General features: G+C 39.1%; 3 protein-coding genes across 3 annotated transcripts; 2 read left to right on the plus strand and 1 right to left on the minus strand.

The window, feature by feature from the left end:
* Positions 1-898: 898 nt before the first annotated feature.
* On the plus strand, positions 899-1,354 carry MELLADRAFT_66105 (uncharacterized protein; the record flags this gene model as incomplete). The annotated part of the gene is made up of 1 exon (XM_007413854.1): positions 899-1,354. One exon carries the CDS (start codon positions 899-901, stop codon positions 1,352-1,354), a length of 456 nt encoding a protein of 151 aa, XP_007413916.1.
* A 2,680-nt stretch (positions 1,355-4,034) lies between these two features.
* On the minus strand, positions 4,035-7,728 carry MELLADRAFT_44773 (uncharacterized protein; the record flags this gene model as incomplete). The annotated part of the gene is made up of 11 exons (XM_007413878.1): positions 4,035-4,420; positions 4,491-4,890; positions 4,965-5,236; positions 5,309-5,443; positions 5,514-5,611; positions 5,674-5,920; positions 6,017-6,269; positions 6,338-6,650; positions 6,728-7,341; positions 7,436-7,629; positions 7,698-7,728. 11 exons carry the CDS (start codon positions 7,726-7,728, stop codon positions 4,152-4,154), a joined length of 2,826 nt encoding a protein of 941 aa, XP_007413940.1.
* A 4,038-nt stretch (positions 7,729-11,766) lies between these two features.
* MELLADRAFT_90713 (uncharacterized protein) lies at positions 11,767-13,813 on the plus strand (the record flags this gene model as incomplete). Its single annotated transcript, XM_007413855.1, has 12 exons — positions 11,767-11,893; positions 11,936-12,071; positions 12,169-12,252; positions 12,341-12,365; positions 12,452-12,464; positions 12,542-12,710; positions 12,803-12,818; positions 12,893-12,972; positions 13,038-13,154; positions 13,196-13,280; positions 13,377-13,472; positions 13,523-13,813. 12 exons carry the CDS (start codon positions 11,767-11,769, stop codon positions 13,811-13,813), a joined length of 1,239 nt encoding a protein of 412 aa, XP_007413917.1.
* Positions 13,814-15,103: the final 1,290 nt, after the last annotated feature.

Raw genomic sequence — 15,103 nt, forward strand, 5'->3', positions numbered from 1 at the left:
GATAGAAGATACGAATGAGTATGATTCATCTGTGTTACATGTCAATTCATATCAAAGTTAGTGGTTTTTGAGTCTTATAAAGAGGTTTGATGACTGATTCATATAGACAATGGAACGCTTCACTGGTGGAAACGCTTAGCCTTCATATGCTGATTGACTTTTCCAAGCTTTTTACCTTTCAATATTAAATGTATATAGACGTATTCGGATGAAACGAAACTAAACAGTCTTTCAAGCCATTCATGTCATTCATGTGGCCATCCATAGCTTTTCACAGGCAAGCGAAACGAGAAGGGAACTATGAGTATGCATCCATGTTTGGAACGCTGCTTCAGGCTCTAATGATAATGATTTCTGATTTTCTCCTTCTAAAGTAAAGACACGCTGACCATGAGCTGTTTCCTGGCAAAAGGCGGAGAAGAAAATATCACACCGTCAGGCAGCCAAGTCTCATTGCGTGTTCCTTTTATCACCGTTGTTTGCCATCAGAATTCCAAAAGGTTTTCTTGCCCTACGGGTGTGGAAGACAGAGAGACAACCAATGTGAAGCAAGATGAAGAGAGAAAACATACCTATAACTTTAACGGCTGGAAGTAAATCTTGAACAAACCATCATAAGAGTGTGCAAGAGAAACTCACAAGTCGTACAACCAAAATTGGCCTTGGTGCTTGTATCACAAATAATGCTTTGGTACTGCTTTGATAATGCTTGGTTAATGCTTGGATAATGCGATTGAGAAATGTGATTGAGAAATGCAATTATGTATTTATGTCATGTTTGCGCCTCAGCATCATGGTATTTTCGTTTCAAGTTTCTTTGATCCTTCCATCTTTCTTACCAACTTCACTCTTACTCCTATCCAAATCCCACCATCCACTTGTTTCAAATCACTTCATCATGCCTCCACAAAGCCGTCAAAATCAAGCAAATCCTTCCTTCTCCCCACCTGTCCGTCCACCATCAGATATCTTACTTCGCCAAATCATGAGATATCGAAGACCGGACTTTGTCCTCTCACCCAGGCCCCTCCAGTGTATTCCAACCCCTGTCCACCGCAGTGCTTCCCCCAAAAAATCAGTCAAACCTCTAATCCCGGAATCCACTCCCGTCAAGGCTCGATCCAAGAAGACAATCCCTCTGATCCTGAAAGATGCTAAGCACAACCCTTCAATCACCTCCTCTCGGAAACATACCTACCGCCCTTCGATTAAAGGACCTATCATTCTTGTGACCGACCACTCCAAGATCCCTAAGCCCATTCCTCTCGCTTCCCAAGTCCTGGGCATGGAACTGACTAACATTGACGAGGTAGATTCCATTACTTTTTCTCTGGTTTTTGATACTTCTTACTGACTTCATTTCTTTCTCGTGTCCACTGCGCTATCAGAGCGAATCTCTCGAATACGGTGCTTTGATCGACGACAACTAGGTATCGATCTAACGGGTTCATCAGGCTTATTCGACGAGATTCATATGTACCACAATGTAAATTCCCTCATGATCTTGATAATCAATCAGTGCTGGAACGATTCTGAATTCAGCTTTTCTTACAGCTATCCTTCCATTGTTTCATTATCACTTATTCTATCACGTTTCTGGTTCCCCGTCCTGCTATGTATAAAAAAAATCAAAGTATGTAAAAAAATCTTTACAAAAATCTTTAGCCGCTTTTATGTTAGTCTCACATGTCAGCCTTTCCCTGCGCTATCACCATTTAGATCACTACATATACCCTCAAGTTTCTCATCAGTTCTTTTCTATATGTAGTGGCCTTCTTAGCTATGGCCCAGTATATCAGTCCCCTGCTATTGTTTATACCATAAACCAAGTCAATTTCCTAGAACCTTGGTGCTTTGGATTCTTTTATTGTAGTTTCTTATTTTGTTTTTTTGTTTGATCTTTTTTGTCCACTATACATAGAAAGTTTGTACAACTCTTTTGCTCATCTTCTCTTTCTTGCGTTGCTTGATGTTTTCATAACTCGTCAATTCAGGACCTTTCATATGTGGGCAATGTTATGAGATCCTGAGTAGAATTTAAGTTGTTGTCGAATTTTATATGAAAGATTTCTTAAAAATATTGATTATCTTCAATACCACCAGTCTTGGTGGTTGAACTTCAAATTGAAGAAAAGCACTTGCATAAACATCCTACATCAAAATGCCGCTCAATTTTGTTTCAATCTTTTTACAAAAAGAAAACACCCCACGTGAGTGAGAAGCACATAGTGTACATTTTTTTCTGGTATCAACAAATTTTGAACTGGTGGGCAAACTGTTACCACAATTGTGGACAAGTTGAACCCCTCTATCAAGTAAAAAATCAAAACAATTTTCTCAAACATTCATCTTAATAGAAGTGTAAATTTGAATCCAATGTTTCTCAACTGATTCATCCCAAAGCATTCAAAACCAAACAAAACTACAGGACAATGTATATCCAGTAGTAAATCCACTAAGATTATGATTCCAAAAATGCCAAAAGTATCAATTAAGAATTGAAGCGGAAAAACATCTGTCAGAATTATTCTTTAAGTGTGAGTTTATTTTATTCATAAAACTGAGTCCCTATACATGTCAACATGAAAGGTTTTGTTCAAACTTCTACCCAATCATATCACCAAAAGCTCTCTTGAAACCCTATCATGATATCCTAAATTCCACACTTTGTTACAAATCAAACTCCAAAAGATTTTCCACTGCTCTTTTAAACAGGCAAAAATTTCATAAACTTCAAATCTCACTTGAAAATTCCAGCTTCAAGGCATATGCATCCAAAGAAAACAAAGACGACACATACACATAGGTCCAGAAGACAATTCCTTTGGTCCTAGAAGTTGCTACATAGACAAAGCAAATACGCTTACCAGTCTTTTCTCAAAGGACACATCTTTTTTCTTCATTCCAAAATTCATGAACCAATTCCTTCTGTTTCCTGTGGATCTGACAGAGATGGATTTCTTAATTAGTGATTTGACTGATGTTACATGGGGACCAGAACAGCAGGCAGGTACCGGAATACGCGGAAAGAAAGGAGCAGGTATGGGTGGAGGATATCAGTTTATGTTTGACCTCTATCTAGAGTCACGATGTCGCCAAGTGCGATCTGTATATATCTGGAAAAGAGTAACATTGCTGACTGGCGAGTCTGGGTAAGGTGAAGTTTGCCTGAAATCCATCTCCTTGACGTTGTCCACTTCAGTATATAGGACTCGGCAAGCAAAAGGGATCTGCTTAGATATTTTGGAATGCTTGTTAGTAATGTGTCCTTTGATTGAAGGCTGATAAAGTATGTTTACAAGAGGCGGTGAGGAAAGAGTTTTATTTATGTATGTAGCATCTTCCAGGATAAGAGGAATGTAATTGTTTTCTTCCTTTTTTGGGGTAGGCCTTGAAGGTGGACTTGGTCAAAGTTAGAACCTCAATTAAGACCTATCAGAAAGCAAATCACTCCAGGTCAAGAGACAAGAGGTGCAGTGTAAATACAATCTTGTAGTTCTCACTTGAGATTCACGTCTAAAGCTAACATCGACAAACAAGGCGTGGCTTGAGTGTGATATAAAGCAAATATGATCTGAAGTAATGGTGAATATTGCACACTGAAAATAGAACTAACATGACTGTGGTTTATATACGAGAGCTTTCGAGCTCAACATTCAAAATAAGTAAAAATTCAAGTCAAGTTTTTCAGTGACGAGTATCAGCTCAATCCATGAGCAGTAAAGCACTTCAGAAGTTCCTGACTCTAGGATCGGCTGAGCACAATGAGCAGAAGTTCCTGAGTCTAGGATAGGGTGAGCCCAATAAGTGCGAATACAAGATAACGAAATGCCGATCACTGTATGTCAACAATTTTTTTGAGCCAAAAGTTAGAGTCAAATCCATGATTCCCTTGCCCTTCCCTCCAAACATAAACCTTTCTGAAAATCTCAAATGAAATATATCCAGTTAGTCTAAACAAACATAACTCAATAAACCTTTTTTTCTTTCAAGAACTCATCTAATTTTAACATCTGACCAAAAACCAAAATCATAAAAAATGCATCAATAAAAGATTTCCATTTCTCAATCAATCTCTAACTTTGTGGTTTGCAAGTCATACACAACATCATTCATCCACAAATAGTCAAGCTTCCCAATCCAAAGGATTTCTAAGCAATAGCCGACAAAATCAAATCACAAGCTTCTTGATCTTCACCTCTAGCCGTGATTTCTAAAGTAACACCAGCTTGTGTACTATAAGTCATCCTAACTCTAACTAAAACTTTTTGACCTTTTCCTTCTGTTGTAGTTGATGAACCTTTTTGATTTCCAATCACTATTCCAGATAAATTTAATGTATGAACAGAAGATGAAGTAGGACGTTCACTTCCTCCTAATGCTTCCATATTCAATAACTCAATAATTGTCCCACAAGCCGCTAAAAATTCCGTAAAATCAGATCAGCATGTAGTTAAGAAGAGTGATAAGAAACCAAGAAAAACACATACATTCCAAACTCTTCAAAGAACTTAATGAGAACGTTTCCGTCACATTCACACCAGACCTTAACCTATCCCATTCTTGAGTAAACCCAACATAAGTAGGTAAAATATAATCTCCTACACCAATTTCAACTTCTTCAATTTGATATTCATCTTCATAACCTTCTTCTTCTGGTTCTCCACTTTCTGGATCCACTTCTTTGGAAATAAATTTCAATGTACAACCAAAACTACCTAAATCATATCCTATTCTACTATATGATACATATATCGTTCCTGGTTCACTTCCAATTGATGGGATTGGAATTATGAAATCCTCGGTCAATGTATCTGATGGTGAAGTAGGTGTCATTAGAACTGAAACTTGTTCTAGAATCGTATCTGGTAAAGTGTTGGTAAGATTGAACTATAATACCATAGATATAGCTCTCTTCAGTAACAGGCCCTTGCTTTGAGTGATCGAGAGAGGAAGTACTCAACTTGGAAGACGATATGTTCGGCAAAGACATGCTTTACTAAGCTCACTACATACTCAGTCTCATGCTCAGTAAGTGGTATTGGTTTAGAAGAACTTTTCAGAACGGGTCCATAGGTAGCAAATTCAGGTACAGTAGCTAGTTGAGCAGCGTAATTAGATTGAGTTTCAGCTCTCGACGCTGCATTGGGGCTTGGACCACCGATCGCAACAGCAGACGTCGGTTTATTAGGGTTATTCAAAACGGTAAGATCGGTAGTAGTCTCATGACGAGCACCTGTTTTCCAATACAAAACCAAAAACTTTAACAATGAAAATTGCGATAGTTGATGAAGGTTCAAACACTTACGAATAGCTTCTTGACGAGCTTGCTCTCGACTAATACGAGGAATATTGGTCAATTCGAAAGGAGATTCTGTTGCTTCAGCATTACTCATATAAGAAACTAATTTGGTTTCAAGAACCGCTAGGGAGATAGTAGAGTCTACAATCATGACAACGAAAAATCGTCAACAACAGAACCAAGTCAGATCAGAGAAAGAGCAAAGACAAACCATCTTTAACGAATTTTTCAGCCAATGGTTCCTCCTTCAAAACTTTCAAGTAAAGTGCGGCCCGATCTCTAACTTCATCATCTACATCATCTAAACATCTGAAGAAGAAAAAAATATGAAAATCTCATTCCGGAAGATGCCAAGACTGAGAATGACAAACCTAGTCAGGAGGACTTTGATACTAGCTTTTACCCCAACATCAGAAACATTGACACCGAATTTGGCCAAACTTGAGACTGCAGCTGCACGAACTATCGCGTTTTCGAGGATAACTCGGTTATAAATGTATCGAATGTATTTAGATGGTTGTACAGCTTTTGGACCCTCAATACCGAGTAAATGTAAGATCCGGACCGAGAGTTTGGTGAATTCGCAATCTTCGATGAATTCACACAATTGTGATAGAGCTGATCACATACAATAAACAAGAAAGAGAAAATGTGAGGAGGTGACACTTTTGGAAAGATATGTAAGTCTGTTTGACTGAAGGAATAGAATATTACCTGTTTCTTTAGATTCGCTAATGAACTTGATCATATCAAAGATAGCTTCTACTACCGCACGTTTGAAATCATAACCACCTTCGTCTCTCAAGATCCCAGATAAAAAGTTGAGCATGACAGCTTGTTTTGCTGGGAATTTGAGACATAAGGCCCGAATAGCATTGACGATGGTGACTTTGAATTCATCTGAAATCTCAGACATGAAAGCTGAGATTTGCTTCATTAATCTGTCTACCGATGCCTCATTTCCAGTCTAAACAAAACCGAACTCACTTCCAAGTAAGCGTATATTCAAAGAAATCTATAGCAGTTAGAACATACCTTCAAAAGAGTGGTGATGGCAAACGTAGCTACTCCACGATTTTCGTCATTGATCAAACGTTCCATATCAAGATTACAAGCTTGAACCGGTTGTGGGTGTTGTTGAGCCAATTTGGCCAATGTACGGATCGCAGCAAATTTAAGTGTACTCTTGGGAGATGATAAGAAGAGTTGAAGGACAGCTACAGGTCTGTAAAGTTCAGATGCGGACACATTTCTCATCTCACAGATCGCTCGAGCTGCTTCGAAATTGACCATGTCTGATTTATGTCTCAGGAAACCTTCAAGTAATTCGTGCATCTGTTTGTGCAAGCTGTTTGAGTGTTAAAAGAATAGGTCGATCAGTACTTGAAATATAACGGATGATCAATGATGTATGATCGGACTCACTTGGGATCCTCATCCATCAATTTAGCCGCAAATCTAATCAACATACAAAGTGCATAAGGACTTCTCAAAGTGTTACTCTTTCCACCACCAAGGGATTGAATCATCTTTGAGACAGCCATTCGATCCTGTTGACGGATTCCATAAAGTAAACCGAGTGCATGATATTGAGTGATATAACTAGAGCTAGCAACAGGTTGGAATCCAGATTGAGCTTGACTACCACCACCACCAAAACTACTCAAATAACTAGCAGCACCAGAAGGCATAAAGCTAGATGTAGAACTAGGTCCTTTAGCATTTAGAGATTCTTGAGCTTCATTGGCCCAACGTCTGATCACTTCTTTAGCAATTGGATAAAGATGATAAGATGAAACCAGAGCTGCTGAACTGATCGATGCATTCCGATCAACAATAGCAGATTTGTAAAATCTTTCAATACCTTGAATCATGGAACCATCTATGACTCGACAAAGCGCTCGAATCGCATTAGGTCGATATATGACTTCTAAATTCGGTTGCATATCTTTCATGATCGAAGAAGTCACCATGATCACATCTTGGGCGAGATGAGAGAGTTCTTTGATGACAAGATAGACCATTTGTCTCAATGCGCTCTGCAAGAGAATATCGAATCCGATCATGGAAAAAGAAGGGAGGATCAGTTGAGTCATACAAAGTGTTCGATCGGTATGATTACACTTGACTTACATCTTTATGTTGAAAGAGTTTAGTGACTCCAAAGAAGAGTGTAGTAGCTTCTTGTGGACCAAACGTTTCACCAACGTATAAAAGGTAAACTATCTTGGTAAGTAAGATTCTGCATTTTCTGGGTGAGATAGGTGATTCGTTGAAGACTCTTGCTTCTTGAATGACGGTGGTTTTGTCTTGCATGAAATGAGCCACTGAATTGAAATCAAAACCAATTAGTGAATGTATGAATTAGTTTGATGGTAGTGTGAGCTTGACTTACCACCTGTTTCTTCATCTTTTTTGAATGACATGATAACTTCGATGTCTCTGAGGATGTGGTTGTGGTTGTTGAAGATGGTGTTGGATGGTGAAGTGGTAGTGTTGGTCGTTGTTGACTGCTGAAGTGTCACTTGGTCTTTCGTCACCTGGCACGTGTTCCGTGGAGATCATACACACTGACTGACACCACAAATTCACAATACACTGATCGACGGAGACTGTATCGCGGATCCAAATGCCAATACCGCTAAAACCAACATGGATTCGTGGCCCAGTGGTAAGGCGCTCGCCTTCGATATAGGCGTAGCGAGAGATCGTCGGTTCGACCCCGGCCGGATTCACCTTTTTCACTTTTTTGTGGTCTTCAGGGAGCTTATCAGGAATTCTGAATGATTGTGATTGCTGAAATGTGTACAGACGTCAGGGGAAATATGCAAAGGTGATGCTGGTTTTTTTACTTTATTGACAGGATGCTTCTGCTCCATGAGTATGTATTGCTCTTGACCAGAGAAGGTGCATCAAAATCAACACTGTGCTGTCAGTGCTGGAAAAGCTCTCACCTTCATCAACTTTGAATTGGATGGACTATTTGTTTTCAAAACTGGTGGATATATATGCAAAAATATGCAATTGTTCTAGTAATAGGGGGGCTCAAGTCAAAATATTTTACTACTTTTATTAAGGGGTTTCAAGTTTGATTTTTTACGTGATTTTACGTTTTAAAAACTTGGACGAAGTTGTAAATTTTACGTAAAATATTTTTAAAACGGTCGACCTTTTTACGTCTCCCGTTTTAAATTTAGCGTAAACATACGCTTATAAAAATTATTTGGTCAAGTTTTCCCTCTCTTCTTTACCTGTCTTTACATGAGGAGAAAGGGTTTCTCGGATTTGCAAGGGAACCTCAGCACCGAGCACCTTATTCCAAGGTTGAGTTATTAAAAGCTTGGGCATCGAAACGGTCAAGTTTCTTTTACGACCTCAATTATCCAGCGTGCTGGATTTTTACAAACGGTCAAGTTTAAAATCCTATGGCGTTGTATAAAACTTGACTGAATTTTTAAAAAAACATATAAAAAATTCGAACTTGAAACCTCTTATTGTAATTTTTTTTTCCCAATTGCATAAAATTTACGCAAAATTTTATGCAATTGGGAAAAGTTATACAACATCCCAAATTTTTTTAAGCAGCAAATTTACACAAATTTTTTACGGTCCTTGTTTACAAATTGGGAAAAAAAATTACAGCACAGTACCGTAAAAAACTTTCCCCAATTTTTTAAGAAAAGGCCACAAAATTTTTGACTTGAGCCCCCTTAATATCAGATGGCCAAGCTTAAAAATTGTTTCAACAGTTATCACTCATGAAGAAAAACATAATTCATTATTACTTACTGAAGATAAATTTTGGTATGCTATGATGATTAAAAACATTACGTGAGATAATTGAACTTCAGATTCAAATGTTGCTACAATTATGGTGTTCAAACCTGTGCAAGACCGATGTGCAAGATCCGTGCAAGATCTGTGCAAGATTTTTTGCACCAATCTTGCACATTAATTTTTTTGACAACCCGAGTTATGTGCTCCAGACCGTGCAAAAACTGTGCAAGACCGACTTGCAAGTTTTGTGCAAGATCTGTGCAAGTTCTATTCATATCTTGCACAGAACTTGCACAAAACTCACACAAATTAATTTTGAGGTTTGAACACCATAAATGTCTATACAAACCTGAAAGTATAAACTTGGATTCTAAGAGTCGGAATGAAGAACTCTTAGGTCTTTCTTTGGAAAAATAGTCAATCTTATTTACATACTATCTTATCTGCTGTAACTCTTTTTCTTATCCTGGGTTCAAGGTTTGGAATCCTCATCCCCTATTATCATGTAACCAATAGATGAGCAAGTCATAGAAAATCATGGAAGCTGCAGAAAAAAAAGCAATATATGTGTCATTTTATCTTACTCTTCATGCTGTTACAGTCTGATGGTGAAATCAAGCACAATCATTATAACAGATCAGAGATGGTTAAAATCTTATTGAAGTTTGTGACCCTTCAAAAAAGTAGAAGGTGACAATCTTGAATTCATAAGTTGATAGCAAAGCCCTGGAACTTGGAAGACAGAAAAAGTCTTACAAAAAGTAAACTCTCCTGAGGTACAATATCTAATGGTGGTGGTTACTCCAATGAGACACACAGTCTTCAAATATGACACCATAAGTTATAACTGCAGCTTTGAATAGGACAAGATGGGGCTAGGTCTGTTTTGCAAAAACAGCATCAAGCAAAATCATAGGTTTTTGGAATCTGTAGGGAAAACTTGAGTCATATCTTGAAAATATTTGCCATCAAATTTTGAACTTCATTGGAGGTATAACTTGATGAAGACAATTTTCAGGGATGTATTCTTACCAGCTACCTATCAGAAATCTTTGAAAACACATCCAGTTGCATTTTTGTATCAATGATGAACTTTCAATGTACATACACTGACACAACAGCTGATGATATATGCTCAATTGAATCCATCCAACAGAATTGCTAGGTTTCTAATAACAGTGCACCCTCAAAACAGAAAAGTTCTTGGGTCCAAAACAAGTGCAATATGTCTTGGAATTATGGTACATACTTGTTGTTGAAGTCCCTGATGGCTCTATCATCTGACATATAAGTTTCTCACAGCATCTTTATATATTTAGGGCGTGAAAGCCACCAACATTGGTGGTAAGAAGATGATTGGGCATATCATACTCAAATATAGAATCGTGGTATGATTTGAATCAACGGCACAACTTGTTAGAATGGTTTCCAATATCACAAAACCATATGCCTGTATCAAGAAATTTGACTTGGGTTGATTTGTTTCCGCAGGGGTTCTGATTGTGTAGAAAAATTTATGGATGCATTGTGCTTACCATCTTACTCAGGTTTGAAGATAGCAGTAAGCAATAAGACCAGGTAGTTTGAAGAGAAGCTGTCCTATACAGAAGCTTTCAAGTTACCGTGTGTGGGTATAGAACAGGTGCGTGAACAGAGAACAAACACACTTCCCGAAAAATATTATTAGATTTTGTCCACCTCTCATTCTTATGATAATAAGAATGTAAAAGGCGATTCTTTCAAGATGCCTGGATCCGACCAAAATACTTGTTGGTCTGATTTCTCGACGGGTTTGTTTTACAATTGAGTTTTGTTGTGGATTCAAGTTTTGTATGTATCTTTTGAAGGATGTTCAAGAATTATGTTGGATTTTATTTCATGCACTTAGTTTTAGATTGCCAAGGACACAAAAACCAACAAGTTTTCCTCTTGGGGTGGTCAACCATTTCACAATTGTTGGATCATCCCTTTGTTTCTTATCAGCTAATACACCATCAAGGCAGGTAATTGCTGCAGAATGTTGCTATCCAAGACTCTCAAATAAAACAATGGTGTTTACATCCGAGGTTTAAGGTCAGTCGAATGGACTACAATGAATGTTGTTTTCGATCGGACGAGCATGCCGGATCTCGATGTCGGCACAATAGAGATGGAAGGTCTTGAGAGGATCTGTAAAAATTAAATTTTGAGAGACACCACGAATTGCGAAGCTTTGGTTCCACGCCTCAATCTGTACATAGGCTGAGCCGATCCTGATACCGACTTCACCGCCAATTGTAGGTGGCTGGCGCCATAAAGTTGATACCAGGCACTAAACTGCACCTGCAAACAATTCCAAGCGTTTCGAAAGAGGATGTAGAATTCAACCTGATTCATCACGCAGTTGAACTTGTAACTAAGCCCACGCTATGTGTTTTAACCATGATAAAGCCTCATGGTTGCACTCGTCTGGTGGTTTCTCATTGCTCAAGTTGATGTTCCGAATTCTGAAGAAGCCCTCACCCACAAGTTAGTTACGATACCCTCTCAAGTTTCTTTGTGCATACTAGGCCTGCATTGGACTCACAAACCGAAACAGTTCTTCCGCTTGGTCAGACTCGCAGTTTACTCAGCATCGCGGCACCGTCGATCAAGGATAAAAGGTTCATAGGAGGGATTTCCCAGGGTTCTGTTCGCTCCTGTAACACATGGAGTTCAAAAGCAATGAGGCAGCTATGATCTTCATCGATGGCGAACTCATCTCGAAACATCAAATATTGCGTGATACGATCCATAGTTTCATTCCTGGGGGTTTTGCTGCATGTTGGTTAGGTGGTAAGTTTTTTTTGCATTTTCCTTCAAATCAAACTTTCCAAGGTGTTGAAGATGTTTTCTTGTACCCAGGAATCGCATTTGTTCAGGCGATTCGATTGGCTGCCCGGCTTACGCCTGAACAACATTTTCTCAGATGGGGGCTTTGGGCTCTGTTGACAGTGGAGGCGGCGTATTGTGCGTAAGTTGGTCCAACTCTCAATTTTCATAGAATCCAATGAAGATTTTACGAGAAAAGATACCTAAAGCGAGTCAACTTCTCTATAAATGCCTGGCAGTATCTTTGGCGCGTTTCTGATGCACTCAGTCATCGAGGTCTTTGGAAATCACGCAGAGCTCTATAGGATACCTACCTTGCTGAGGTAAGTTCTACTGGCTTGTTCTGGAGGTGTATGAATCACCGACTTATCCAAATGGCTTCACTTTCGATCAATCTCATTATAATCTCAGTATCCATGCTTTGATATCACGCATCGTAAGTACAATCTCATCCAAGAGTAATGTGGCAATCAATGTCTGACATAACTTAGTCAACATTTACTTTCCTATCCTTGAATTTAGCTTATCACAGCTGGTGAGTAGTTTGTTACGTTGGATCGAAGTCATTAACTGAGCTCAAGTCATTCGATTTAACCTTCATTCCAGCCCAAGTTGTTCTTGCTGTACGAGCCTGGACTCTTTCGGGAGGAAAGGCATATATTCTCGTCACCATCTTGATGTTTTGTGCTTACCACCTGGGCGTTTCATTCGCTATCACACGACGTTGTCTTTCGGTGACATACTATCATCACCTACTAGAACCTCAATGGCTATGGCAGATGTGAGCTCGTCGGATTTTTTTGAAATATTCATCCCTATAAATGAAAGTTGCTAAATGTACCACAAACCATGGGTCGTGGAATCAAATTCTAGGATGTATGCAGCGGCTGTATGTTGTATTTCGCGCTCAGACTGGCTTTCTTGTTCCATCACACTGACAATCCATAAATGCATGGCGGTCAGATCGTTAGCGATTCAATCATCACACTATCTCTCTTCACGATCCTCAACAAGCGAAGAACAAGGACGAAGGATTTCATGACGTCAGTGACGTTCTCTGAGGAAATTACGGTTGTCAAGAATGACTGATATATCGCCTCAATATTAGGATCGTCAATGAGGTCGGGATCTTGATCGTCGAATCTGCGCTTCCCACGACCCTGTTGGCCATCGCGTCATTGGTGGTTTTTGGAAGAGTGGGAGTGGGTGCATTGTATTCATTGGGGTGAGTTAAATTCTGGGACATTGACTTCCGACAAAGACTAGGCCGTTAGAAGACTTTATTGAACCATTTTCGACTATCTTGGGTATTCCTAGATTCATTTCAACTCAAGCATACGCAATTTCTGTGGTGGGTGTTGATAAGCTACCTTGTTCCACTTTGAACGTTTCTAATTAGAATCCGGAAAGCTAATCTCGTGTGATATACGTATGTCAACCTCTTTAGATAATTTCCATTAATTCGACCATCACCGAAAAGAACAGAAGACAGAGAGGAATTAGCAAACGTGAAGGTGAAGCAATTGCCACCAACCGTTCAAACGTAAGTTGATCCTGTTATGCTCTGCGCGTTTCTTTGTGATCTCTATTCAGGAGAGCCAAGCTGACCTATATGGGAAACATATGAAGAGACCTGCTCCTACTGCTGATTATGACAGGTCAATTGTAGAGACTGCAACTCTGGATGAAGCAATGCAGGAGCAGATTCATCAAGAATCACAAGCCATGTACTTACATACACCATCGAGAAGAGCAACACAAGTCAACATAATCTCGATTTGTACGCCTAAATCCTCTACGGGTACAAGTGGTGAATCAACTGGTGCAAGTACTTCTGAGGGTGGGCAAGAGAAGATCATAGGTTTAGAGAAACCATATGCATGAGGATTAGATTTAATTTTCCTGGGGTAGGAAATAGATTTGTTTATATCTCAACCGTTTTGAATACTTCTGCTTTTCATCTTGCACTGTGTTTCAGTTGTATCTAAGTTTTTCTTTGAGTAGAATGTCTCAGTATTTTCATTGATGATAGATGTTCAGAAGTAGATTAGAACAAAACTTGTTTGAAATTTTTGCAGATGGAAGGAGTATAGAAGGTCAAGCTTTGGAAGATCACAAAAGGTTCTTAGTAAGACAGTCACCGTGTCCGTGTAGGGTTTGCTCGTCGACGAGCAAACACTACCCAGACATGGTGAGTGATGGGAACACAAGTGATGTGGAAAAGCAAAATGTACCTGATGGTACAAGAAACAAAATATAAGAATGAATGACAAAAAGGAAACTACTAAGAGAGAATACATTCATTCTTATTTCCTAATGAGATCTCATAAAGCCATGGTACAAGTGGATAGATTTGTAGAAGGAAGTAAAATGTAGTATAATGAATACATGTCATAGAGAAAACTAACACTGACACCGCGGGAATCATTAAGTGTGAAACCAGATTGAGCAAAGTCGCGGTGTCCGGGTCCGCGACTTCCTTCAATCACGGATCTTGTTTGCCATGGGTTTGCCATAGGTTTGCAAGCTTGTCTTGAGCTGCCCTCTACATAGTCATCCACTCAGGCTGTAGTATGGACTAATGGAGGTACCATATGTCTAGACTCTTGTAACATATACATGATAAGCTCATGACTCATACATGATCTTGAGTGGTCTGAGGATATTGAAAGGAAAAACATGCATAACATAGACTGCAGCTCAGGCGGACAACTCAAGGGCAGCTCGATGCAAGCTAGTAAACCTATAGCAAACCTATGGCAAACAAGATCCGCAATTGAAGAAAGTCGCGGACCCGGACACCACAACTTTGCTCAATCTGGTTTCACACTTAATGATTCCCGTGGTGTGACAATGATGATATCTTATGTGATGAATAGTAGTCGGTAACTTGCTTATTAACAGATGGGAATGTGGATATCTTGGTTTGTAATTTACATACATACATGTGCTAACAGGTCGGATATGTTTTCCTTTTAGGTGGTTTACAGATATGATGACATATCCTGTTTACCTTTCCACTCACCGTTTTCATTCCCATCGTCTTTCCATTATCAACTTTCTCTATCTTCTTTTACTCTGTTATCATCTATTCAGACGGTTTTTTAAAGCCCACCCGCCCTTCTTCCCTTATGATAGCTATTATTTTCCTCATATTTTTCATTTTATTCTATA

This window comes from Melampsora larici-populina (assembly GCF_000204055.1).
Source record: "Melampsora larici-populina 98AG31 unplaced genomic scaffold MELLAscaffold_39, whole genome shotgun sequence".
NCBI classification, from domain to species: domain Eukaryota; kingdom Fungi; phylum Basidiomycota; class Pucciniomycetes; order Pucciniales; family Melampsoraceae; genus Melampsora; species Melampsora laricis-populina.